Genomic DNA, 26,727 nt, shown 5'->3' on the forward strand with positions numbered 1-26,727 from the left:
CAGCTGGTAAGGCAGGCATGTGGCTATCATCAGGAATCCAGTGCCTCAGAGATTAGACCAAGAAATTTAGATAGTTTAACCATCTATTAGCATGCTCAGTTTTAAGCTGGGTAGTTACAGATTCAAATATGATACAGGAAATTAGTCTTCTGTAAATCCAGGTAAGTCCTCCGTTATCTTTACATAAATAATCTAAGAAATATCTTTTCTGTAGAGGCCTAAGAGATATTAAGTCTGTAATTTAGAACTAAAAAAAGTGTGAAAGTTTTATATGTTCTATCCAAAGTAAGGTTCAAGAATTTGAAAGGTTTTATTACCTTACTCATATTTAGATAAGCAATGCATCGGTAAGAACATTTTGAAGATTTTTTTTATGTTTATTTCTCATTTACCTCAATAATTTCCATATTTCAAAATATACTTGGGATTTTTTTCCTGATTTTTTTGTTTTTAATTTTAAAGCATTCCTAATTTGGAACCTTACTATATGATTCACTTTATCCTTACAGGTATTCATCAAAGTAATAGACACAAATGACCATCGTCCGCAGTTTTCTACATCAAAATATGAAATTGTTATTCCTGAAGATACAGTGCCAGACACAGAAATTTTGCAAATCAGCGCGGTAGATAAGGATGAGAAAAACAAACTAATCTATACACTTCAGAGTAGTAGCGACCCATTGAGTCTCAAAAAGTTCCGTCTTGATCCCGCAACCGGGTCTCTCTACACTTCTGAAATGCTCGACCACGAAGGCATTCGCCAGCACGTGCTGACGGTGATGGTGCGTGTTTCTGCTCAGTCTTCTCCCTCCCCCTCTGTGGTTCCTGGAAGGCTCCATGCTTTCGAGGGTCTTTTTTAATAACTTAAAAGGTAGTGCCAGCAGAATTGACAACTTTTTGATTCTTTTAGGTACGGGATCAAGACGTCCCCGTAAAGCGCAACTTTGCAAGGATTGTGGTTAACGTCAGTGACACGAACGACCATACCCCGTGGTTCACCAGTCCCTCCTACGAAGGGCGAGTTTATGAATCGGCGGCTGTTGGCTCAGTGGTGTTGCAGGTTACAGCGCTGGACAAGGACAAAGGGGAAAATGCCAAAGTGGTGTACTCGATTGAATCAGGTACTTTTGGAATATCCAATACGTTCTCCCTTTGCACTTGTTAAAGTGTTTTTTTCTTTTCTAAAATTCTTTCTAGGAGTTGACAGAGTTCTATTTATATCATTGCAGAATTGCTTAAATTCATCTCTGGTTGCCATTTTATAATTTAGGAGAAAGAGGGCTTTTAATTTTTTTGTGTGTTTTTAACCCACTAAAAAACAAAGACAGTGAGTCCTGTATAATTTTGGATGAAGTTCTTGGGGACTCACAATATTAATTTAATACTCCAGGAAGATTTGCAGTAAAGAAAACTTTATTTAACCTATTTAGTATTTCCCAAACTATTTTAGCCATACTATCATTTTCATCAATATCTGTTAACTATGAAACACACTTAGGAAAGCACTGGCCTCATAATCTAGCATTTTTTTATTTTTTGTTAGAGGTATTTCCCTCGGGGAAGAACAGGAAATTCCTTGGCATGGAGTGCTGAATCATGGATCATAGTCTCAGGGTGTCCTGCCCATTTCAGAGTTTTTTTTAAGCATCCAAAAGGAAGTAACCCTTCCAGATTTAGCTTTTTTACCCCTTTCACCTTCATCTTCCTATAAACATTGAGTGTCCTTCAAAGACATGGATTGTTGCACCGGGCCTCAGCGTTGGGACTGTGAATAAAAGAAATCTTGAAACAGCTTGGGGTGGGAGGTGCTGCTGACAACACAGAGTTGTGGAGGACGCAACAAGGGTGGAGGAGACAAGCAAAAACTGTGGGCCTGGGCAGGAGATCCATTGTCTTATTGGTGATAACAAGAAAGGATCACCAAGAACCGTTCATGGCAAAGCAAAATGTTTTTGTTTCTTGTTCTGTTTTATACTACCATTCATTCATTCATTCATTCGTCCATTCATTCCATAGACTAGCTAAAGTCCATTGATCAAGTCCCATGCTTGGAGCATTCATATTTATGTTTGATGGATAGAGGTTATAATTGATCCACAACTGTGATTTTTGCAAAAGAATTCTGACCCTGATTGAAGCTAGGATGTGCTTTAGAGCTTATGATTTATGTGTTCAGAAATCACCTTGCTTTGGAACTTTGCCCACTCAGGCCAAGAGTTGTGAGAGTGAATAAATATTGAGAAGGCAGTTTTCCATGTTTCCATCTGCCTCAATGCTACTGTTAGTACGAGGGATATTTAATTAGTGTAAGAATAGACTCTTTCATTCTCCTTTTTTTACAATGAATCACCTAACCTGATTTTTTCAAGTCCATACCTCTACATTTGGAAATTGTCTTTCTGAAGCATTAGAATTGGTAGAGCCGTAAATTGACTATAGAGCACATAATCAGAATCCTAGTAAGTTTAAAAAAAAATACTTATTATCATTACGTGGTTAAATTATTTTTCTTAGTATATTTGTAATTTAATTTGTTACCTGAAAATGACTAAATTGCATCCATAACTCATAAATGAGATCTCATATACTGCCTGTGATGACTGGTTTAAAATGTAACGTGTTCAGTGCTTCAAATGAAGATGAAAGTTTTTCCACTGGTGTGGGAATTTAGCACTCAGAGAAACATTGCATTCCATTTGTGCATGCCTGAGCATTTCAATAAAATAATTTGCTCATAGACAAACTCACTGGCTTTGTGTAGGAGTAAATGTTAAACTTTCCCTTAGCTTTCACATAATTTTCATCAACTGGGTGGTTAAAATATGATCGCTGGTCCCTGAGTAAAGGCGTGTGCATTTTTTAAATGCTTGAAATGGCTGATGGCGTTTGTGATTCGGTATTCTGAGAATGGAGCTACACGCCATCTCAAAGAATAGATAATACTAAGAGCCTGTTTTATTATAGAATATGGACTTCCTAAGAAGATATTTTTATAGGTTTAGTAGTATAAAAATTATCTAAAGTAATTTCTTTATAGGAAATTGCTACCCTTAAAAAGCAGTGGAATTTTTTTTGCACATCTGTGTATCTGTTGGAATAGTGTAAACTACAGAATGGTCACATTCCCTTTTGCTTAAAGGTTTATTCATAATCACCTGCTTTTAATGGTCAGAGTATATTTAATAAAGTTCAAAAGAATGATTTTAACTTCAGGCCATAACACTGCATGTTTAATTAGCAGCAATTTGTGAGCACAAGTTTTGGTCTGATTAAGCATCTTTAGGGAAAAAATAATTAATTAAAGGAAATTTTCAGTAACAGTTGAGTATTCACACACCAGTGTTCCATCTAAAGCATATGATCGGTCAGTGGCTCACAGCATCGTTGCATAGTTGTGTTTTCATCACTACAATCAGTTTCAGAGCATCTTCATTACTAAAAATAGAAGAAAAAAATAGAAAAGAATACCAAAACGTCCCATACCCCTTAACCCCAACCATTATTTAATTAGTCTTTATTTATTTTTTTATTTTATGTATTTATTTATTTTGCATGGGCAGGCTCCAGGAATCAAACCCAGGTTTCTGGCAGGCAAGAATTCTCTACTTAGCCACCATTGGCCGCCCTCGTTAGTCTTTATTTAATTGCTCATTTGCCTATACACTGGATAAAGAGAATGTCAGTCACAAGGTTTTCACAATCGCGCGGTCACACAGTAAAAGGTATATAGTGTACAATCTTTATCAAGAATCCTATCTACTGGGTTACAGTTCAGCAGTTTCAGGTATTTCCTTCTAGCTTTTCTAATCTACTAGAAACTGAAAATGAATATCAAAATACTGCATAAGAATAATCTCCAGAATGACCTCTCCACTTGTTTGAAATCTCTCAGCCACTGAAACTTCGTTTTGTTTCATTTCTTTTCCCCCTTTTGGTTAATAAGTCATTCTCAATCTCATGAGGCCAGGGCCAGGCTCACACTTTGGGGTCCTGTCCCAAGTTGTCAGGGAGATTTACATCCTGGGAAGTCATATCCCCCAAAGTGGGGAGGGTAGTAAGTTTATTTGCAGAGTTGGCTTAGAGAGAGAGGAGCAACAAAAGAGGTTCTCTGGAGGTGACTGTTAAGCATACTTGTAAGTAGGCTTAGCTTCTCCTTTCCTTTTGCAAATGCTTTTAAATGAAGGGTTTTAGTAATCTAAAAAACAATTGTTGATAGTGATAGAAGTATAAAACACAGAAAGAAAACAAAATAGAAGTATAAATATAGTGTCTTAATGAATGTATTAATTTTTTCAGGCTGCTCATCACCCTGTTTGGTTCCTAACTCTTTGTCTTTTCATACATGAATAACACTCATACATAGAAGCCATTTAATTCATTAAATGTTTCCTTAGTGTTTCCTAGGTGTAGGTGATAGAATACTAAACAAAACAGGCTGTGCGTAAATGGAGCTTGCATTCTAGTGGGAGGACAAATAATTGCTAATTAAAAAGAAATATAGAATATATTGTCAGGTTGTGATATGTGCAGTAAAGAAAACAAAAAGTATAAGGATTTCAGAAGAACCATATGGAATAGGGAGTCAAGGAACACCTCTCAGTAGGCAATGGGCATTTGGGTGAAACATGAATGAATGAATGATCAATGAGAATAGCTGGAGACAAACTGTTCCAGAAAAGAAATCACCAAACAGAAAGGCCCTGAGATGAAAATACTTAACCTGATAGAGGAGCAAGGAGAAGGCCAGTGTGACTGGAGGGCAGGGATGAATTGTGCAGAAAGTATGTTCTAACATGCCAGCCTGCTTCAGTACAGATCAAATGTATTCATCCCTGCATTTCAGGCCTTGATTATGGAGAATTTTTCTGGCAAACTAAGATTCCACTTACAGGGAAGCAAGAAATGTGTATAGTCGAATGAGCATACAATATGGTAGGTAACTACTTGATGTGCACAGACAGGAAAGTCAGAGGGGTGGAGATGAAGACAGTGGTCCAAAATCACAATTTTGGAAGGTGGAAGTGATGTACAGATAGGGTGAGAATGTTCCTTGGAGTTCTGATGACTGAAACCTCATGTGAAAAAAAACCTGGCACCCCTGACTCTCACACATGCAGACAGGCTGGAAGTTAGTGCCTGTGAGGCTTGGCAGAGGCAGCAGGACCCCATCTGTCCTCAGGCCAGATTTCAGCTCAGAGTTTTGGAGCCTGTAGAACAGCTGGGCCTTCACCCTGCTGCAAACTGAGGCACTGCCTTTGGGCCTGGACACAGAGCCTAGCAACACTTAATGAAAACCAGGTTGGGCCTGGCCAGAGAAAAAAATTGTCACAGATGTTTGGAAAATGTAGTAAAAGAAGGAAATGTAGACTGTAGAGAAAGTGGAGAAAGAAGTGCTTGGTTAATGATGCGCAGAATGAAGTACCTGGTTCATTTCCTGATTTACAAATTATACTAAGTAATTCTGATCTGTGAAATCTAGAGGCAAATGAAAATTTGAAAAGGCAGTTACATAGCAAGCAAACTTTGTGTATTGCAAGTGTAATCGTTCATTTGATAAAAATAAATTCACTTCTGTGACTAAGATAATGGATTCTGGATTCTAGTTTATGATCCAGAAAAGGGATAGTGGGCTTATTGCTGCATCAGACCCTTAACACACTGTCTTATCTATCCAGAAAAGCTATAGAAAAATGCTGGTTTCTTCAAGATTTCAGTCAGTGGTACAAAGCTATGGAATATTTGTGGTTATAGTTTAACTGAATAGATATATAGTGTGAAAGATCCAAAGAAAAGCAGGTAAAATTATCTTAGAGCAGAAAGTTCCAAGTTCAGCGCTGTTGACATTTTGGGCCATGTAAAGGGTATGTCCTGTGCACAAGTATCTTGTTTATCAGCATCCCTTGTCTCCACTCACGAGATGCCAGTAGCATCCCCAAGCTAAACATGTCTTTGCCACATGTCCCCTGGGGGACAAAATCCACTGATCTAAAGAATAAATTGACCTGAAAAGATTGAGAGAGATATTGTTGAAGTCTTCAGAGTTTACAGAGTAGGATGGGTTGCATAAATATATTCATCAGCTCTCTTAATACTTAAAATAAGGGACAGTTCTCTTGAAGCTTGGTGTAAATTCTCTTAGTGAAGTAAAGTCTTCCCTTTCCTAATGAGTAAGAATCTTGCTAATTTGCAAGTGTTAAGTGCTTAAAATATAAATATATTCCAGAAGACTTTTGATGCACTCTTAGAAAATAAATGAAGTCAGCAGCTTTGTGGATGGACAACCATGTGCTGGAAGCAACACATTTCCAGTCCATCCCATGGAGAGAGAGTCTTTATTTTAGACACAGAGTGGTATTTCTTTTGTTTCTTGTTTTTCTTAATTTATGGAAAAAACTCTGAAAAGTATACCTTATGGTAGTGGATAAAAATGAAACAAATTCAAGTTTTCATTCAAACGTTAATATCCTCTGAGTTTGTGTAATTTCAGAACATACTTTTAAAGGCAATTTTTGATATCCTTATTTGTTTCTGTTTCTCCAATACTGCTTCTTTGGCCTTTTGTATCTTTCTCTAACATGTATCCTTTTTTTTTCCTCCTAGGAAATATTGGAAATTCTTTCACAATTGAGCCCATCTTGGGCTATATAAAAACTGCTAAAGAATTAGATCGAAGCAACCAAGTGGAATATGATTTAATGGTAAAAGCTACAGATAAAGGCAATCCACCAATGAGTGAAATAACTTCTGTGCACATCTTGGTCACAATTGCTGACAATGCCTCTCCTAAGTTTACACTGAAAGAATACTCTTTTGAAATTAGTGAAGCTATCAGAATTGGGAGTTTTGTTGGAATGGTCATAGCCCATAGTCAATCATCAGTGGTATATGAAATAAAAGATGGAAATATAGATGATGCTTTTGATATTAATCCACATTCCGGAAGCATCATTGCTCAGAAATGCCTGGATTTTGAAATTTTGCCCATTTATACGTTGATAATACAAGGAACCAACATGGCTGGCTTGTCCACAAATACAACTGTTATAGTGCATCTGCAAGATGAAAATGACAATATGCCAATTTTTATGCAGGCAGAATATACAGGACTCATTAGTGAATCAGCTTCAGTTAACAGTGTGGTCCTAACAGACAGGAATGCCCCGTTAGTGATTCGAGCAACCGATGCTGACAAAGAATCAAATGCTTTGCTCGTTTATCACATTGTTGAGCCTTCTGTACACAAATATTTTGCAATTGATTCTAGCACTGGTGCTATTCATACAGTGCTAAGTTTGGATTATGAAGAACAAAGTATTTTTCACTTTACTGTACAAGTACATGACATGGGAATACCACGTTTGTTTGCTGAATATGCAGCTAATGTGACCATACATGTAATTGACATTAATGATTGCCCTCCTGTATTTTCGAAATCAGTATATGAAGCATCTCTTTTATTGCCAACATACAAAGGAGTAAAAGTCATCACAGTAAATGCTACAGATGCTGATTCAAGTGCATTTTCACAGTTAATGTACTCTATCACCGAAGGCAATATCGGGGAGAAATTTTTGATGGACTCTAAGACTGGTACAATAACTGTACAAAATACAACTCAGTTAAGAAGCCGCTATGAGCTAACCGTAAGGGCTTCTGATGGGAGATTTACAAGCTTTGCCTCTGTGAAAATTAATGTGAAAGAAAGCAGAGAAAGTCAGCTAAAGTTTACCCAAGACTTTTACTCTGCAGTAGTGAAAGAGAATTCCACAGAAATCAAAACTTTAGCTGTCATTACTGCAATTGGAAATCCGATCAACGAGCCTCTGTTTTATCAGATCCTCAACCCCGATCACAGGTTTAAAATAAGCCGCACTTCAGGAGTTCTTTCAACCACTGGCATACCCTTTGATCGTGAACAGCGAGAGGTATTTGATGTGGTGGTTGAAGTGACAGAAGAACATAAGCCTTCGGCAGTTGCCCACGTGGTTGTAAAGGTCATCGTGGAAGACCAAAATGATAATGCACCAGTGTTTGTCAACCTTCCTTACTATGCTGTCGTTAAAGTGGATACTGAAGTGGGACATGTTATTCGCTATGTAACTGCTATAGACAGAGATAGTGGCAGAAACGGGCAAGTGCATTACTATCTCAAGGAACATCATGAACACTTTCAAATTGGATCTGCTGGGGAAATTTCACTGAAAAAGCAATTTGAACCTGACACCTTAAATAAAGAATATCTTGTCACTGTGGTTGCAAAAGATGGAGGAAACCCAGCTTTTTCAGCGGAGGTTATAGTTCCAATCACTGTTATGAATAAGGCCATGCCTGTGTTTGAAAAACCTTTCTACAGTGCAGAGATTCCTGAGAATATCCAGATGCATAGTCCCGTTGTCCATGTACAAGCCAGCAGTCCAGAAGGATTGAAAGTGTTCTATAGCATCACAGATGGAGATCCTTTCAGCCAGTTTACTATTAACTTCAATACTGGGGTTATAAATGTCATAGCTCCTCTGGACTTTGAGTCCCACCCTGCATATAAACTGAGCATAAAAGCAACAGACTCCTTGACTGGTGCTCATGCCGAAGTATTTGTTGATATAATAGTAGAAGACATCAATGATAACCCTCCTGTGTTTGTGCAGCAGTCTTATGTTTCAACCCTGTCCGAGGCGGCTGTCATTGGAACATCTGTTGTTCAAGTTAGGGCCACAGATTCTGATTCAGAACCAAATAGGGGCATTTCCTACCACATGTTTGGGAATCGCAGCAAGAGTCATGATCATTTTCACATCGATAGCAGCACTGGTCTCATTTCACTAGTCAGGACTCTGGATTATGAACAGTTCCAGCAGCACCAGATTTTTATAAGGGCGGTCGATGGTGGCATGCCCCCACTGAGCAGTGATGTGATTGTGACGGTGCATGTCACTGACCTCAACGACAACCCGCCACTGTTTGACCAGCAGATTTATGAAGCCAGAATTAGCGAGCATGCTGCTCATGGGCATTTCGTGACCTGCGTGAAAGCCTATGATGCAGACAGTTCAGACATGGACAAATTGGAATATTCCATTCTGGCTGGCAGCGACCATAAGAATTTTGTCATCGACAGTAAGACAGGAATTATCACGCTCTCAAAACTGCGGCGGCACACCTTGAAGCCGTTTTACAGGCTTAACGTTTCTGCTTCTGATGGAGTCTTTAGAAGTGCAGCTCAGGTTCAGGTAACTGTAATTGGGGGCAATTTGCACAGTCCTGTTTTTCTTCAGAGTGAGTATGAAGTGGAGCTAGCTGAAAATGCTCCGTTACACACCCTGGTGACAGAGGTTAAAGCAACCGATGGGGATTCAGGTATTTACGGTCAGATTACTTACCAGATTGTAAATGACTTTGCCAAAGACAGATTTTACACAAATGAGCGAGGACAAGTATTTACTTTGGAAAAACTTGATCGAGAAACCCCAGCAGAGAAAGTAATCCCAGTGCGTTTAATGGCTAAGGATGCAGGAGGAAAAGTTGCTTTCTGCACGGTTAATGTCATCCTTACAGATGACAATGATAACGCCCCACAATTTCGAGCAACCAAGTATGAAGTGAACATCGGCTCCAATGCTCCCAAAGGGACATCCGTCGTTAAGGTTCTTGCAAGTGATGCCGATGAGGGGTCCAATGCCGATGTCTCCTATGCCATTGAAGCAGATTCGGAAAGTGTTAAGGAAAATTTGGAAATAAACAGACTGTCTGGCATTATTACTACCAAGGAAAGCTTAATTGGCTTAGAAAATGAGCTCATCACTTTCTTTGTTAGAGCAGTGGACCACGGGTCACCACCAAAAGAATCTGTTGTTCCTGTCTATGTTAAAATACTTCCTCCAGAAACACAGCTTCCCAAATTCTCAGAACCATTTTATACCTATTCAGTTTCAGAAGGCATACCTATTGGAACAGAAATAGATGTCATCCGAGCAGAACACAGTGAGACTGTTCTTTACAGCCTCGTCAAAGGGAATACTCCTGAAAGTAATAGGGATGAATTCTTTGTGATTGACAAACAGAGTGGGAGACTCAAACTGGAGAAGAGCCTCGACCATGAGACTACAAAGTGGTACCAGTTTTCCATACTTGCACGCTGCACTCATAATGACCTTGAGGTGGTGGCTTCTGTAGATGTTAGTATACAAGTGAAAGATGCAAATGATAACAGTCCTGTCTTGGAGTCTAATCCATATGAGGCGTTTATTGTTGAAAACCTGCCAGGAGGAAGTAAAGTCATCCAGATCAGGGCATCTGACCTAGACTCCGGAACCAATGGCCAAGTCATGTATAGTCTAGATCAGTCACAAAGTGTGGAAGTCCTCGAGGCTTTTGCCATCAACATGGAAACAGGCTGGATTACAACCCTGAAGGAACTCGATCATGAAGAGAGAGACCATTACCAGATTAGAGTGGTGGCCTCAGATCATGGAGAAAAGGTTCAGCTGTCCTCCACAGCCCTCGTGGATGTTACTGTCACCGATGTCAATGACAGTCCACCACGATTCACTGCTGAGATCTATAAAGGGACTGTGAGTGAAGATGACTTACCAGGTGGTGTCATTGCTATCTTAAGTACCACGGATGCTGATTCAGAAGAGATTAACAGACAAGTTACATACTACATAACAGGTAAAAAATGCCAACCAAATTGTTTAATTTAAAATTAAGGTGTATTAGGAATATAAATTCTGAAGAATGTCTTTTGGAGAAGTCAGGAATTAAAGGGATAGTTCAGTTGCTATTTCTAAAATAGAGATAGCATCTGTTGAGATGTTCAGGGTCTTGGCTCAAGCAGACCTACCCATTGTTTCATTTGACTCTGATTTTTATGACTCACATTTTACTGAATTTTATAGTTAGTATATAACATATTAAAAAGAAAAAACTAATTTGTGGCATGTTAAATTATGTTTGGTAATTTCATATTTTAGTTGTGTTTAAAAATGCACCTTGGGTGGTGTGATGGTGACTCAGTGGCAGCATCTTGAATGCTTTTTTTTTTTTTTTTTGTAAATAGAGCTGATATATTTAAAATTCAGTTGTAATTATTATTTTTTTTAAGATCTTTAATTCTTTTAAACCCCAAAGCATTATATATATTTGGTACAGCTTTCTTTTGTTACTCATTTCTCTCCTTACTTCAATATATTTTTATGTTTTTTTCATTGATTGATAGGAGGGGATCCTCTGGGACAGTTTGGTATTGAAAATATACAGAATGAATGGAAAGTCTATGTGAAGAAGCCTCTGGATAGGGAGCAAAGGGACAACTATCTCCTCACCATCACGGCAACTGATGGGACCTTTTCATCTAAAGCAATAGTTGAAGTGAAAGTTCTTGATGCAAATGACAACAGTCCAGTTTGTGAAAAGGTAGGCTCCTCTTTTCTTAAGTTTATATGTCGTGAATTCATGTTTCTTTCTTAAGCCTTTCGGTAGAACTAGCACACGGTGCTTTGGTGAGATTCAAATGTGTTTTGTATTAAATGTTTCAGAACCATTCTGGAAGTTCTACATAATTCCAAAATCTTGTCCTAAAAAACCCTGTGAATTATAGATGGGATTGCAGATGAGTCTAACTGGTGAAATGCTCTAAACTTTTCATGAAGAGATTCCATTCATTTGGAAATGAGGTTGTTTTGGGGAGATACCTAATCAGCACTTCACTATAGAGAACTGGTTTTGCTTTGACCATGTTTTAGGCACTTGTTCTTCTAGAGAAACTAAGAAGGTATAGATGTGGCTCCTGTGTCTGTGGCGCTCACCATTTAATGAGAAGGAAATATACACCAAGGAAGAGTTGTTCCAATCCAGGTTACGCAGGGAGGGCAATGGAATTGAGCTGATATGAAACAGAGCTTGGCCTCGGCCAGTGGGAAGGGGGGGTAGCTAATCATGACTAGAAATGGACAGGCATTGGGGTTTGAGGGGGGAGAGTACTTGTGTTTGAGAAATAGAAAGTAGTTTAGTTTGTCAGAAGTACAGAATTTGTGTTATGAGTGATGGGAAAGAAATTTGAAAAAAAAGAATTAGTGAACTACGCTGTTGTGTTTTGAAGGTCATTCCAGGCAATTTTGGACCATATCCCTAGAGAAAAGTCAGGGCTTTTTAAATCTTTTTATATTTGAAAGAGGGAGATGATGTGAACTAAGCATTGCATAAGGGTGGTGAGTTTGGTAGTACTGTGTCTGTTGTGTTAGATATGAAAGCAGGGGAATAACAGTGTAGGCCTAGGTGACCAAAGAAATGAGAAGGACAAAACGTAATACATAGGAAAAGCTGTGAGCATCTGGTCACTGCCTGAATGTGGCAGCATGGCAAGAATGTGACTCAAGTTTGCCTTCAGGATTTCCCACTGAGTGAAAAAAAAAAATGACTAAGGCAGTGACAAGAAATGAACCTGGAGCAAGATTTGGTTTTAGAGGATGCATGTTGAGTTCCATTTCCAATTTGTTTGGACATTTAGAGATGAGGATGGATGTCTGGGAATGGTACATCAATTTGGCAGTTTCTGTGGATAACCAATAATTGAGTTCATTTGAGAGAATAATAAAAAGGAAAAAAAAAAAGAAGGCATGTATTTGCACAGGGAGTAGGAGGAGAAAGATGAAAGGAAGAGTGTAGCTTAGACCAGCGCAAGTGCCATTGTGGTCGAAAGAAGAGAAAGTTGACAGGAGTGAGGCTAGCACACAGAGGGGTGATGGAAATAAAGAGATGGTTGGGATGTCAAAAAACAGTAGATTCTGTGACTGAGTTGGAGATGGCAGTCTCATAATGTAGATGGATGCTTGTTTGCAGATTAAGGCATCGTATTGAACATATGGATTTGGCTAGTAAAGAAAAGTGAGAGAGAAAGGAAGGGAAAAGAATATGATAGGTGAAGGGAAGTTAGGTAGAGGAGTAAGTGAATTTCAGAGAGAGCTTTAGGAATGGAAGAAGGCTGCAGATTGGGGTAGGATGTCTTCGTAGCCTGGAAAAGTAACAACTGTCCTCAGGGAGCTGCTCATTGACAATTAAAATTCAGTCAAGAGGGGAGTAGAACTTCTGAGGGATGAAGAGTGCATCCAAATTCAAGTTTCTACCTCTCAGTGACAGTTCTTTGGTAAAACAAAACAAATTGACCTTATGGAACAAAGTAGATGTTTTGTTATTGTTTTATTTTTCTAGTATTTCATGTTGTTTGGATGCCATCCCGTGCCATTTTTGAGAATAATAAAATTAGAGCATTAGATCATTTTAGCTCACTGATATTTCAAAATACTCTGTTTCATGTGTTGTAAAAAGCTGCTTTCCTATGATTTAGCTTAATTAGGAAAAAAAACTCAACAGTGCCTTATCTATTTCTCTTATGTTTATCGCATGGGTTCCTAAATAGTTGGAGCTGGAAATAACTGGCTGTTGTGTTAAGAGCTGTCAGATGGGAAGAGGGAGGGGGTCAGACAGGTAGTAGAAGAGCTCTGCCCTGAGCATCACTTGCTCTGTGGTCTTGGGGAATCTTGGTTTTTCTCCCCATTAAATGAGAGGATCACGTCTCTACCAACGGAAAATATCTGGTTATGTATTAGGACTGATTGCAAGCAATAAATTCTTATATTTGTAAATGAGTAGATATGGAATGACAGGCGTTTACGCTCTCCAAATTTTAGGTAAATATAGAATGCTACTTACATTTTCTCATAAGAGTTTAAATTAAACTAAATATGAAACCAACTCAGTTGACAAATAGTAGTCAGTATCCTTCCTGTAGGTTAAATGTCAGCTCAGATTTTCAGGCTTGTGGAGTTAACGGTGTTACATAGCTTCTCCTTGTTTTAAAAGGGTTTTATAGGAAAAATAGTTTTAAAAACTCCCTGAATTTTAACTTTCGTTATTTTCCGTGTTTTCTATTGCTGAAATAGAAGGATTTCTTCTCTGTCATTTTCTTGACAGTTGTGGTGACTTTTAAAGTTTTATTCTAATGATGCTGTTTAAAATCTCTGTAGACTTTATATTCAGACACAATTCCAGAAGACACCGTTCCTGGGAAACTCATCATGCACGTCTCTGCTACAGATGCAGATATCCGTTCCAACGCCGAAATCACTTATACGTTATTTGGTCCAGGTGCAGAAAAATTCACACTAAATCCAGACACAGGTAATGATGAAGTTTGGGATAAATTAATTATGTTTTCTAATGAATCAAATAAACGACGTGGTTGATTTTAAATCACAGATTTTCAAAATACATTTTATCATTTTGCATTTAGTATGATGCTACAAAATTGACATTTTTAAAGAAATATAAACAGCAATTTAACATGTAAAATTTGTAGTGAGTTAAAAAAATTAAGAGCAGCAATATCACCTACTTGGTGCCAAGGATTTAATTTAAAAGTTATTTATGTCAGCCTCTGTTTTTCTCAGAAATTAAAGCACGTCTCAGACTTTCTGCTTTATCCGTTATTATGAGTCATACTTTTTGTATTTATGTAGTCTGTTTTCTGAGGAGTGATGTGTTTGTATTTGTGACCATAAATTTATAATTTAGCATGTTCATAATTAAAACGATTCATGGTGTTTTATTCTTTTTTTGACATGGGCAGGCTCTAGGAAATGATCCTGGGTCTCTGGCGTGCCGCTGAGCCACTGTTGCCTGCCCTCTTTTATTCATTTTTAAATTGCTAAGAGTAGTTTTTCTCTTGTAACTTGTATTTTGTTAAAATTGGAGTCAAATAATAGTTTTCTACGAACTGGTTTTCTTCCTGAAGAACTAGTAGTGAACATATGAATCTAATTTGTGGGTCAACCTAAAATGTTTTTAAATTTGGTAAATCGGTAGGTTGTTTCTCTTTTGTGACATTCTATAAATTCATATAAGATGGCCTCAGCCTCAGACTTTTACGCCTTAAAGAGCTGGCACCTGGCAGGGTTGGAAAACCTGGGGTTTGCTGTTCTCGGCAGCTGTCTGTGTCAGTGATAAAACCGTTCTCCAAAGGAAGGCTATCATTCAGACTTTGTAAATTTAAGGAAAACGTGGAAGAGGTAAGATGTACTGTTGCAGTCCACCTCTAAAATTTCACGTGAGTTCATTTATTTTATTTATTTATTTATTTACATGCCCGGGCACCGGGAATCAAACCCAGGTCTCCAGCATGGCAGGCGAGAACTCTGCCACTGAGCCACCATGGCCCAAGTTCATTTATTTTTATCTGTGGTCTGTCTTCAGGAGAACTAAAAACATTAGCCCTCCTTGACCGCGAGGAGCAAGCCGTGTACAACCTCTTAGTGAAGGCCACAGATGGAGGCGGAAGATACTGTCAGGCCAGTATCGTGCTCACGCTGGAGGATGTGAATGATGCTGCCCCCGAGTTCTCGGCTGATCCTTACACCATCACCGTCTTTGAAAACACAGAGCCTGGGACTCTGTTGACCAGAGTGCAGGCTACGGATGCGGATGCAGGTATCATCGGTGTCACGCTCTTTCCTTCCGCTGTGCACCACCATCTGTAGAACGCTGTTTGAAGGCACAGTGTATTAGACTTATCTCATGCATGTATTGAATAACTGCTTTGCTGTGGTATTTAATTCCTTAGCATTAATATGGAATGAACTCTTAATAGAATAAGTAACTCAGTTTTCATGAATAGTTTGAGTCTTAAAATTGCCCCCAGTGAACTTACTGTTGTAGAGCATCTGTGATGTCACAGAAATTCTTCTTGTCATTATAGTAACTGTTCTTTAATCCCATTGAACTGATTCGTGAACTGTTGCTTTGTGAATGAATCATTAGTGACATAAAGTGGTTTTAATATCTCAAGAAAATAGCAGAAGCAAATGCTGTGTTGTCAGTTTCACAAATACTTGAAAAACTTAAGGAAAAAGTAATACTTGAGGATACATGCATAGCATTTGATAATAATTTCTTTATTCTTAATAATACTGAAGAATTAGAAGAATGGCAAAAATACTACTTTCAGATGATTCTTTATCACTGAAGCTAAATTGTGTTTTAACTCTAAGTTGTTAATCCAAAAATTCTACTTGTTTAAGATCATAGTCTTAAAATAGTTGTCTTAACTTAAAATAGTCTTAAGAAATTTTACTGTATATGAGCATTTCCCCCTTTTTTAATATGCTACTTTTTAAAAATAGTTCAAGTTTAAATTTCCTTAAATAAAACATTAAAAAGTTATATGGCATTCTCACATGATTTCATCTGTTGACAGGATTAAATCGAAAGATTTCCTATTCACTGATAAACTCCGCTGATGGGCAGTTCTCCATTAATGAATTATCTGGCATTATTCAGTTGGAGAAGCCTTTGGATCGAGAACTGCAGGCAGTTTACACTCTGACTTTGAAAGCTGTCGATCAAGGTTTGCCAAGGAGGTTAACAGCTACTGGCACTGTTATTGTATCCGTTTTGGATATAAATGACAACCCACCAGTGTTTGAATACCGTGAATATGGTGCCACAGTGTCTGAGGACATTCTCATTGGAACAGAAGTTCTTCAGGTATATGCAGCAAGTCGGGACATTGAAGCAAATGCAGAAGTCACCTATTCCATAATCAGTGGAAATGAACATGGGAAATTCAGCATAGATTCAAAAACAGGTAATCTCCGTGTAAATGAGAGGAAGCCCTTTAACCCACCAAAGTGGCTAGATTTGGTTGACCTTTCCATTATGCAAAGTGACAGGTCACATTGTTAGCAGGTGTTCTTCAAAGGTAAAACTCAATTTTTCTTTTTTGTTGTTGTTTTTAAGTGAGATTGGAAAGTAATTTAGAAGACTTAGACTAACGTACTTAAAGAATACATTTCTGGTACATCTGTTATAAATTACAAGCAAATTAAATGTAGGTACAAGACTAAAGTATTGTACCTTAGTAACTGAACAGATTCTATTAGTAAAGATGAAGAGTGGACAGTCGTAGAAGGTCGGCAACTTGTATTATAATCACTCCTTGTGCTCCCGTATGGAACTCATGTGAAGTAGCTTCCCAGATGAAGCAATCATTCTGAACACTTTGACTTAGTTTCTGTAGTGTGTATCTGATAATTCATTAAATTGACTTCTTTATCATGCTCGCTATATATAATTGAAGTACTTTGAACCACACTTGCTGAAAGACTGTCAGCAAAGTCAAAAATCATTGGAGATACTGAGTCTTGTTGCATAAATATTCTGTAGTCTTATTAACTTATGAGCTAAAATAGCTGTGTCTTGGGACATTATAAAAAGTTGCTCCATTTAAATTATATTTTATAGCATGTGACTATTTCAGCTAAAGAGTGTGTGATGACATTTTTAAAAGCACTTGTAGTGACTCTCATTAAACTGTTTTTGGTCATCTTTTATCCCATTCTCTTTTTAGAGAGGATGGACTGAAAGGTTTAGGAGGTGAAAGGGTGAGAAAGAAGGTACACCAGGAAATTTAAAGTGTGTGTGGGGGGTGATTTCTGCGCTCCCGGGCAGAACTCACCAAACCCAAGATGAAGGGAGGTGAGTGCGCGCATGGGCTTTAGCACAGGCAGCTTTTTAAGGATGGAGGTCAGGTGACGTCCGGAAGGGGCAATTCATTAGTTCCAGAAGTCAGGTTGGGAGGGGTGACACAGCCTCCACAGCTCCAGTTGCAGTGCCTTTCCCCATTCCCCCAACCTAACATGGACTATAATGAAATAAAAAGGAAAGATGATAAAGGAATTATTAAATCAGAAAGAAATTTCTTTTATGATATCATATAAATAGAAAGTTACTCTAGAGAGTAAAAAAAGAAAGGATGTACATCTCTATCATTTATTTAAAAAAGTTCAAAAAGGAAAAGGAAACTAAAAGCCATAGCTTAAATTTTTACAGTTTTATTTTGTTTATTAAACAAGAGCAGAGGTTGTGCTACACCATTGTTTAGAAGAGATAAGAGATACGATCATTTTTATGGCTGGACTTTTGTAGGTGGCATTGATTGGAAAAACAATTTAAATATCACAAGGCATGTCAGAAAAATAACAGAAGTAAATAGGGACCCAGGGACGAGCAAATTCATAAGTTTTAATGGCTCAATTAAGAAATTAGAAACCGTACTAATAGTGAGTATACTTTTGAAGTGAAAATTAAATTTTTTTAAAAGTGCTGTTGGTATCCCTTGTAGTAGAAAATAGTAGCAGCATATTAAAGTACTGGAAGTAATTTTTATGGTCTCTACAGGGGCCATATTTATCATCGAGAATCTGGATTATGAAAGCTCCCATGGATATTACCTGACTGTGGAAGCCACGGATGGAGGCACCCCTCCACTGAGTGATGTCGCCACCGTGAGCATTAACGTAACCGATATCAACGACAACTCCCCCGAGTTCAGCCAAGACACCTACGCAGCAGTGATCAGTGAAGATGCTGTTCTAGAACAGTCTGTCCTTACTGTATGTATTCTGCCCCCTGCAGTTTCCTCCTTCTGGTTCTTTGCAAGAGTTTTTTAGTAAGATTGATTTGGTTTTCCTAGTGGTCTATTTGCAAATAGTATGAAGATATTAAAACTGCCTTTTATTAGCCCAAACAGTTACTGACTTTATTATTATGAATTAATAGATAAATGCCTTGAAAACAGCTAGCCTTTACTATCAAGAGTTTGTGTAATGGGCTTCAATCTCTTCCTTGTCTGTGTCCAAAACGTGAGTGTGGTATTTTCTAGGTTATGGCTGACGATGCTGATGGACCTTCAAACAGCCACATCCGCTATTCCATTGTAGATGGCAATCAGGGAAGCCCATTTGCCATTGACCCTGTCAAAGGAGAAGTGAAAGTGACCAAACTTCTAGACCGTGAAACAGTAAGTGTAAAAGTTTGGGTTTAATTGTTTACTAAATTGTCAAGTCAGTAAATAGAAGGGCCTGTTATACGTATCTTCTGGACCTGGTAGAGCCTATCAAACGGATGAACCAGCAAGCCTTGTTCTCAAGGAACTGACAGTCTCCTAAGGAAAGTGAGGAATAAATATTTAAGAATGAATTAACTGTATGAAAATATGTATAATAATACAACCACTATGGAAGACATTTTGGCGCGGTTCCTTAGAAAACTAAATATCGAGTTGCCTTATGACCCAACAATAGCAGTACTTGGTATATAAGCACAAGAGCGGAAAGCAGTGACACAAACAGATATTTGCACACCGATGTTCATAGCAGCATTATTCACAATCACTAACAGATGAAAACAAACCAAATGCCCATCAACAGACTAGTGGATTAATAAAATGTGGTATATATGTATACGATGAAATATTATGCAGCACATAACAAAATGGATGAGTATTGTGGACATAATTCTTAGTGGAATATGCCAGACACAAAAAGATAGATACTGTATGACTCCACTTTTATGATCATGGTAATGGTAAAATCAGAGGCTTATAATGCAGAATAGAGGTGACTTATAATACAGAATATAGAGGACTTTAGAGATACATGGAAGCTAGAGGTGGGTGTACAGTTAGCTAATGAGTTTGAACCCAAGTGTAAAGGAATAGATGGAAGGGAAGGCGGTTCTCTAATGGGTCTATAAGGAATATTACCATATTGAAGGTGAACGTGATTGAAACGGGTTATATAGACCTGTGTCCCACTGATTAACACTAGAAATATAAATAGATTCTTGTAAGAACTACTTTAAAGGTAATAAAAAAAAATATAAAAAACATGCTTACCTTACAACTAATAAAAAAAAAAAAGTAGCAGGTAGAATTTTGCCCACAGGTGGTAGTTTGCCAACCCAAGTCTAAACACTCTAATAATAGATTGTCAGATGGGATAAAAATATTTAAAACTTAAAAATTTCAACTATATAGTAGTTTTAAGATAAACATTTTCAATATAAAGACACAAATAGGTTGAAAGTAGCATTTAAGAGACTGTGAAAACCTTGTGACTGACACTCCCTTTATCCAGTGTATGGACAGATGGGTCAGATAATAAAGACAAATAAATAAATACATAATAGGAGGATGAAGGATAAAAAAAATGAATCGACAGTGTGAAAATATCAAGACTATAAGACACAGTTTTATACTAGTATTAAGTTTAGAATATAAAAGGTTATCAGTGAAGGGAGAACTTACTATTGGCTCCAGTGTCCTGAGACACTTACGGAGCTAGAAGCTGGGTTTAAAAAATTGCAGGTATTTGGAAAGCCATGCAAGTTGAGAGAAGGGAATTAATCCCCTTTGAGGAATTGTAGGAATAGGGAGTTAAGAAACCATGGGTTATATTTAGGGACTTTATGCTAATTGTGTTAGAGTAATTTTGCAAGAAGCAGGAGGAGGTAAGACAGGAAGATGTATCAGAAACAGAGTATGGACAGCATTAAAAGCTGGGATGTGAGGTTCAGACTTGATGCTGAAAGCACTGGGGAACTACTGAATATTCATGAACTGAGGCTGTACATTATAGAGGGGATGTTTTTTGGAAGCTTATTCCTACCGCAGCTCTAAGTGTTCTTGAGAGTAGGGGGAAACGGGGGAGGTAGGAAGAACAGTGACAGTTCATCAATTGTGAGACAACAAGAACCTGAATTAGGAAAGTAGCAGTGAGAATTGGGTGAAAAGATAAAGAAATTTTGCAAAGTAAAAATTAGAATCCACAGGGCTTGTAAATGGTTGTCATGGAAAGCCGTGGAGTAGAGATGACTTGAGTTTTTCTACCATTAAAGAAAAGCAGGCAGTCGTGAGTGTATAAACTTGTAGGGGCTGGCAGAGGTTGATGAATTTGGTTTGTGATATGCTGACTTTTAGAGGGAAATCGCAAATTTATCCGGGTAGAATTGTTCAGACATTATTTGGAGATTTTAGTTAGAGGCTTAGAAACTTAAGAGCTGGACAGGTAGATATGGCACATGTCCCTGAAGATGACCACAGAAGTGATTGCAGGGATTTGGATAAATGTGAGAAAATGAGGAGGCATTCCAGGCTGAATAGCCATCCACTGTGCACCCGACCACTCACCCTTACGGACAGGGGGAGAAGGAGAGCAGGGGCTGCCTCAGCAAGGCAGGAGAAGAGAAAGCAGAGATATTCCAGTGACTGAAGTACAGGGATAACCAGGAGGAAGGAAGACTGAGGGAGAAGGCTTGGTTTTGGGAATTAGAAGGGAATCAGTAAATTAAAGAATGCAATTTCATAAACGTGGTGGGTAAATGTATTTTAGAGAGATTTAAAGGAGAGCGTGAGGAGACATCTCAGTAACATCTCAGTTCTTCCCTTTTCTGACTTGTTAGATTTGAGTAGGACTTTTCAATACTGTAAGAAGCATGAACTCTCAGGTCGAGGATTCCAGGATTACTGGTAGAAAGAAGTTTAGTATTCTCCATTAGAGAACATATCGGTCTTTAATATGCTCATGTGCAGTGGGTGATAGCAGAGGAGGTGACCTCTGGTGTTTTCGAAGCTAATTTGCCCTCAGAGCCCCTTTTCTGTTGGAGCAATTTGCAAGACTGACTTTCAGTTTTCTGGCTTCTTCCATCCTTCATTCCTAAAGAAAGAGTTTAACAGAGAGTTGTCCTGGGAAAGAAGCTACCACCCTTGACTCATTTCTTTCGTAGGAAGTCACGAAGAGATAATCTTGAGGGATTTAAGACAGTTGAGTACCGTCCAAATGTATAGTTTATGGGGTGGGGTGATCTGGCACCTTCTGAGGTGCTGAAAATGCTTGGGGGAGAGAAACAGTCCAACTTCTATTTCTAGCTATGAGTGAGACTAGAGAAGGGTGCCTTCCATATGACTTAAAAAGCAGCAGCATTTGAGATAGGTTAACATTTGATTACTTTTCTGTCTCTAAATGCTATTAGGTATGCATTTGTAGAGAGAGCACCTTTTAACAAAAATGAATAAATTTTTGAAAAGCACTTGGAGAATCTAAATCACAATTAGTGACCACATAAAGTAGTTTGCAGTACGCTTATTTGGAGGTTAGAAAAGTGACTCACATTCACAGTGAGAAACTCTCAGATCTACCTCTCCAGGTTGTCAGGAGTTCACTTCCAATTTAATTGGTGCTCTCCGGCCTTGTGAAAATGGGCATGTATTCTCTCTGTCTGTTCGCTGTGCAGATTTCAGGCTATACCCTCACCGTCCAAGCGTCTGACAGTGGCAGTCCACCTAGAGTCACCACGACTACCGTGAACATCGACGTGTCCGACGTCAACGACAACGCTCCAGCCTTCTCCAGGGAAAACTACAGCATCATTGTCCAGGTGAGCTCGCAGGGCTGAAGGCCTCATGGGTGCACTCCCCTGGAAGTGAGCGCTTTCTCTGGCCACCGTGGCCTGTTTCCAATAGCTGCCTTTTCCAAAGAGTTCTCTTTAGAAAGATGGGAAAAGTCAAGTTAGAGAGGTGTCCATCAAGAGTAAAAGATGAGCCTTTTCAAGATGGAACTGAGGTTTCATCTCTCTTCTTTTTGTGCTTTGGTTTTAGGATTGTCTCGTGAGTATTCTAGGGTTAGTAATCGTCTGCTGCTGCTTTTGCTGCTGCTTCTCCTTCTTGTCCATTCCTCCCACCCTCAACCACCTTCTTTCTTCCCAGCCTCACTCCTTCACTCCTACCCTTTCTATCCTCACTCTTGACCTCCATCTTCCCCCCCATTCCTTTCTCTCATACTCCTCTTCCAATTCCTGCTTCGCTCTCCTCCTCCTTTCTCTCCTTCTTTTCTTCCTCTCCTACAAGTCTTCACCTCTCCACAAGGTCCTTCTTCATTCCCTCCTCTTCCTCTCTGTCTTCCTCTGTCCCTTTCTCCCCTCCCTACCCTCCCACTTCTCTCTCTTCCTCCCCAATGGAGTGGTGTGATAAAGCTTTGATTTCTGTGTTTTTTATATTATATATAATTTGGGTACATTTCGTACCATACAGATTTGGCTTTTTTTTTCCCCCATATAGATCCATTTTTGTTGAAAGTCGTATGTGTGCTTGATTTGTTATGTGCAGGAAAATAAGCCTGTGGGTTTCAGTGTTCTACAGCTGGTAGTAACAGACAAGGATTCTTCCTATAACGGGCCACCATTCTTCTTTACTATTGTGAGTGGAAATGACGATGGAGCATTTGAAGTCAACCAGCAAGGAGGCCTTCTCACTTCAGCTGCCATAAAGAAAAAAGTGAAAGATCATTACTTACTGCATGTTAAGGTAGTAAAGTCTTTCTGTATAATTTTGTGGTTGATGCATAGATAGAGAAGAGCTTTTTTTTTAAAGATCTTCATCTTCTCTTCCATTCTGTTCCCTTGATTGGTGATTGTCTTCTTACATTTGAGCAGCTTACTTTTCATGAAAAAATAAAAATGTATTGGAATTGTGACCTCCCCTCCCATCCCCCACCCCTTGCCTTCATTTGTATCCCACTATACTTTGAAGGGGGTGCATTTATTCTTGTTTACTTGATCATTTACATTTATGGAGCCACACTTCCATATGAATTAATGGAAAGGGCTATAAAAAAATTATTTGTCCTTTTCTTTGATAGGCATCATATGCAGACATAGGTATATAAACAGTGGGTGAATTTTTAGTACTTGAGCAATGCAAATATATCCTTTATTAAGATGTTGTACAGATTGAAATAGATAAAGGTGATTTTATTTTCTTTCCTCCTAGGTGGCAGATAATGGAAAGCCTCAGTTGTCATCTTTGACATATATCGACATTAGGATTATTGAAGAGAGCATCTATCCACCTGCAATTTTACCACTAGAGATTTTTATTACCACTTCTGGAGAGGAATACATGGGAGGTGTCATTGGGAAGATTCATGCAACAGACCAGGACGTGTATGACACTTTAGCCTACAGTCTCGATCCCCAGTTGGACAACCTGTTCTCTGTTTCCAGCGCAGGCGGTAAGCTGATAGCGCACAAAAAGCTAGATATAGGACAGTACCTTCTCAACGTCAGTGTAACAGATGGAAAGTTTACAACAGTGGCTGACATCACCGTGCACATCAAACAAATAACCCAGGAAATGTTGAACCACACCATTGCTATCCGCTTTGCCAACCTCACCCCAGAGGAATTTGTTGGTGACTATTGGCGCAACTTCCAGAGAGCTTTACGGAACATCCTGGGTGTGAAAAGGAATGACATACAGATTGTTAGTTTGCAGCCCTCTGAGCCACAGTCGCATCTGGATGTCTTGCTTTTTGTAGAGAAATCGGGTAGTGCCGAGGTTTCCCCCAAAATTCTCTTGCACAAGGTCAATTCTTCTGTGACTGACATCGAGGAGATCATTGGCGTTAGGATATTGGGTGTGTTCCAGAAGCTCTGTGCGGGATTGGATTGCCCGTGGAAATTCTGTGATGAAAAGGTGTCTGTGGATGAAAATGTTATGTCAACGCACAGCACAGCCAGACTGAGCTTTGTGACTCCCCGCCACCGGAGAACAGCTGTGTGTCTCTGCAAAGGTAACACACACTAGTATTTACAAATGGGTGTTACAGATTCATTTTGCATACAGCCTTTACAGGCTACATATTAAAGGTCATTTTCTTGAAGTTGCTATTAATTAGCTCTCCCCGACTCTCTTTTCTATAAACAAAGAGGGAAAATGCCCTTTTGTCCACCATGGATGTGAAGACAGTCTGTGCCCCAAGGGATCTGAATGTGTCACTGATCCAAGAGAGGACAAATTCACCTGTGTGTGCCCTGGTGGCAAGTTTGATCAGTGCCCAGGTGAGAGTTCAATTATTAAGTATGTTTTTATCTTTTAAAAAATCACTTTTAGTGTTTCTTATTTTTTTCATTATTGGAGTTTAAAAATATCATGAAATATTTTTATTTTAACAAGTCAAACACAAAGACGAATAGAAAATAACAGCAGTATTTCACCTTCCTCTTATGTAATAACATATCCCAAAATCTAAAATTATTATTATCAATGCTTATATAACTATTGAGTTCTATGTTCAGAGGTTTATTTTCCTTTTTTTCTTTTCTCTCTCTGTCTCTTTAAACTAAAAACCATCATCTCACCTAATCCTCTACCTTTTCCTTTTTTTCTCCACTTAACAGTAAGTCATGGACATCTTTCACGTCTATGCATATAAACCTTTCTTTTTCAAGAAATATGCTTATACACATGTATACCTAACCTTGTATATACATTCACACACATCTCCCTCAGATGTCTATTTTGTTTTTACTGGCTGCATGATATTATCTGAGATGGGGCTGTAGTATAATTTATTCAACCTTTTCCTTATAGATAAAGAATTAGATTGTTATGTTTCTTTCCCTTTAAAAAAGTCATACATGTATCCTTACATGTTGCCACTTTCATGTCTGCACCATAGATTTTTTTTATGTGTCCCCCCCTACGTGTATGTGTATCTGTATCTGCACATATGCACATAGAGAGGCAGATATGTGATATGTATATTATAGGGAATTTTGTTCACAACATTTTGTTTTGTTTTAGGGGGGTGCAGGAGCCACAAATCAAACCCAAGTCTCTCACATGCAAGCCAGAATTCTATTACTGAACTACCTGTGCAACCCCTGCACCCCAGATTTTAAAGTTAGGATTTACTATGTCAAAGATTAGCCACATTAAAATTTTTTTCAATGTATCATATTGTTGATTTCCCAGAGAATTGTACTTATTCTTTTTTTTCCCAGTCATGTGTGAAGACTTCTTATTTCCCATTTTCTTGATGATATTGAAAGTTTACAATGAAGAAAAGAATTCCCCCATTGAGTAGACATAAACTGATACCTGTTACTTTAATGTGTTTCTCTGACACCTTGTGAGAGTTCATGTGTTCATTGTTATTGGATATTGAAGCATGTGTCTTACAAAAACCACGTTCAGGTCCCAACCCCTGGCCCTGTGGGTATTAACCCATTTGTAAATAGGACCCTTGAAGATGTTTTTAGTTAAAATGTGACCAAACGCAATGAGGGTGGGCCTTAATTCAGTGTGGCTGAAGTCCTTATAAGCAGAGGAAATTGGACACACAGAGAGGAGCCGTGGGGAATTAGCCTGAAATTGGAAGTTAGTAGAACCCGAAAGAGAAAGGAGCAGATGCTGCTGTGTGCATTGCCATATCATGGGAAAACCAGGAAGCCCTAGAGATTGCCGACCAGCCAGAAGGTACCACACACTGAAGGGAGCACATCTTCTTACCTCTGAAACCATGAGCCTGTAGATACCTGGTTGTTAGGCCAACTTAATGGATGATGTTTGTTTTAGCATCTAGGAGGCAAAAAACTGGTTAGTACCAGAGAGTGGAGCTCTGCTATAACAAGGACCTAAAACTAAGAAAAACAGCTTTGGAATTGCGAAATGGGTCGAGGATTGTTAGAAGTAGTCTCAGTGGCTTTGAAGAAACGGTTGGTAGAGATATGGATGCTAAAGATTCTTCAGATTAGCTGAGGCCTTAGAAGGAAATGATGAAAGTATGACTGGAAATTGTAAGAAAGGCGGTCCTTTGTTATCAAGTGGCAGAGAACTCAGCAAAATTGTATTTTCATGTTAGATCGAAAGTGAAAACTTGTGAGTAGTTTACTTGAATATTTAACTGAGGAGATTTCCAAGCTAAATGTGGAAGGTACAGCCTCATTCCTCCTCGCAGCTTATAGTAAAATGGGAGAGGAAAAGAAGGAGTTAAGAATTAAACTTTTGAAGCAAAGGAACCAGCAGCTGATGATTTTGACAATTCTTAGCCTATC

The 26,727-nt window shown here is 38.6% G+C and overlaps 1 protein-coding gene across 6 annotated transcripts in view; it reads left to right on the forward strand.

The window, feature by feature from the left end:
* Positions 1-26,727, forward strand: part of FAT1 (FAT atypical cadherin 1) — a 137,894-nt gene that overhangs the window by 95,969 nt on the left and 15,198 nt on the right. For all 6 annotated transcript variants that reach the window (XM_077144554.1, XM_077144560.1, XM_077144559.1 and 3 more), the window contains exons 8-20: positions 510-785; positions 914-1,124; positions 6,604-10,671; positions 11,219-11,415; positions 14,025-14,178; positions 15,250-15,483; positions 16,250-16,639; positions 18,232-18,446; positions 18,716-18,853; positions 22,126-22,269; positions 22,997-23,194; positions 23,660-24,461; positions 24,598-24,729. In XM_077144554.1, coding sequence (XP_077000669.1) covers positions 510-785; positions 914-1,124; positions 6,604-10,671; positions 11,219-11,415; positions 14,025-14,178; positions 15,250-15,483; positions 16,250-16,639; positions 18,232-18,446; positions 18,716-18,853; positions 22,126-22,269; positions 22,997-23,194; positions 23,660-24,461; positions 24,598-24,729 — 7,159 coding nt within the window. The remainder of the gene's footprint in view (positions 1-509; positions 786-913; positions 1,125-6,603; positions 10,672-11,218; positions 11,416-14,024; positions 14,179-15,249; positions 15,484-16,249; positions 16,640-18,231; positions 18,447-18,715; positions 18,854-22,125; positions 22,270-22,996; positions 23,195-23,659; positions 24,462-24,597; positions 24,730-26,727) is intronic.

The sequence above is a fragment of the Tamandua tetradactyla genome, chromosome 26, assembly GCF_023851605.1.
Source record: "Tamandua tetradactyla isolate mTamTet1 chromosome 26, mTamTet1.pri, whole genome shotgun sequence".
NCBI classification, from domain to species: domain Eukaryota; kingdom Metazoa; phylum Chordata; class Mammalia; order Pilosa; family Myrmecophagidae; genus Tamandua; species Tamandua tetradactyla.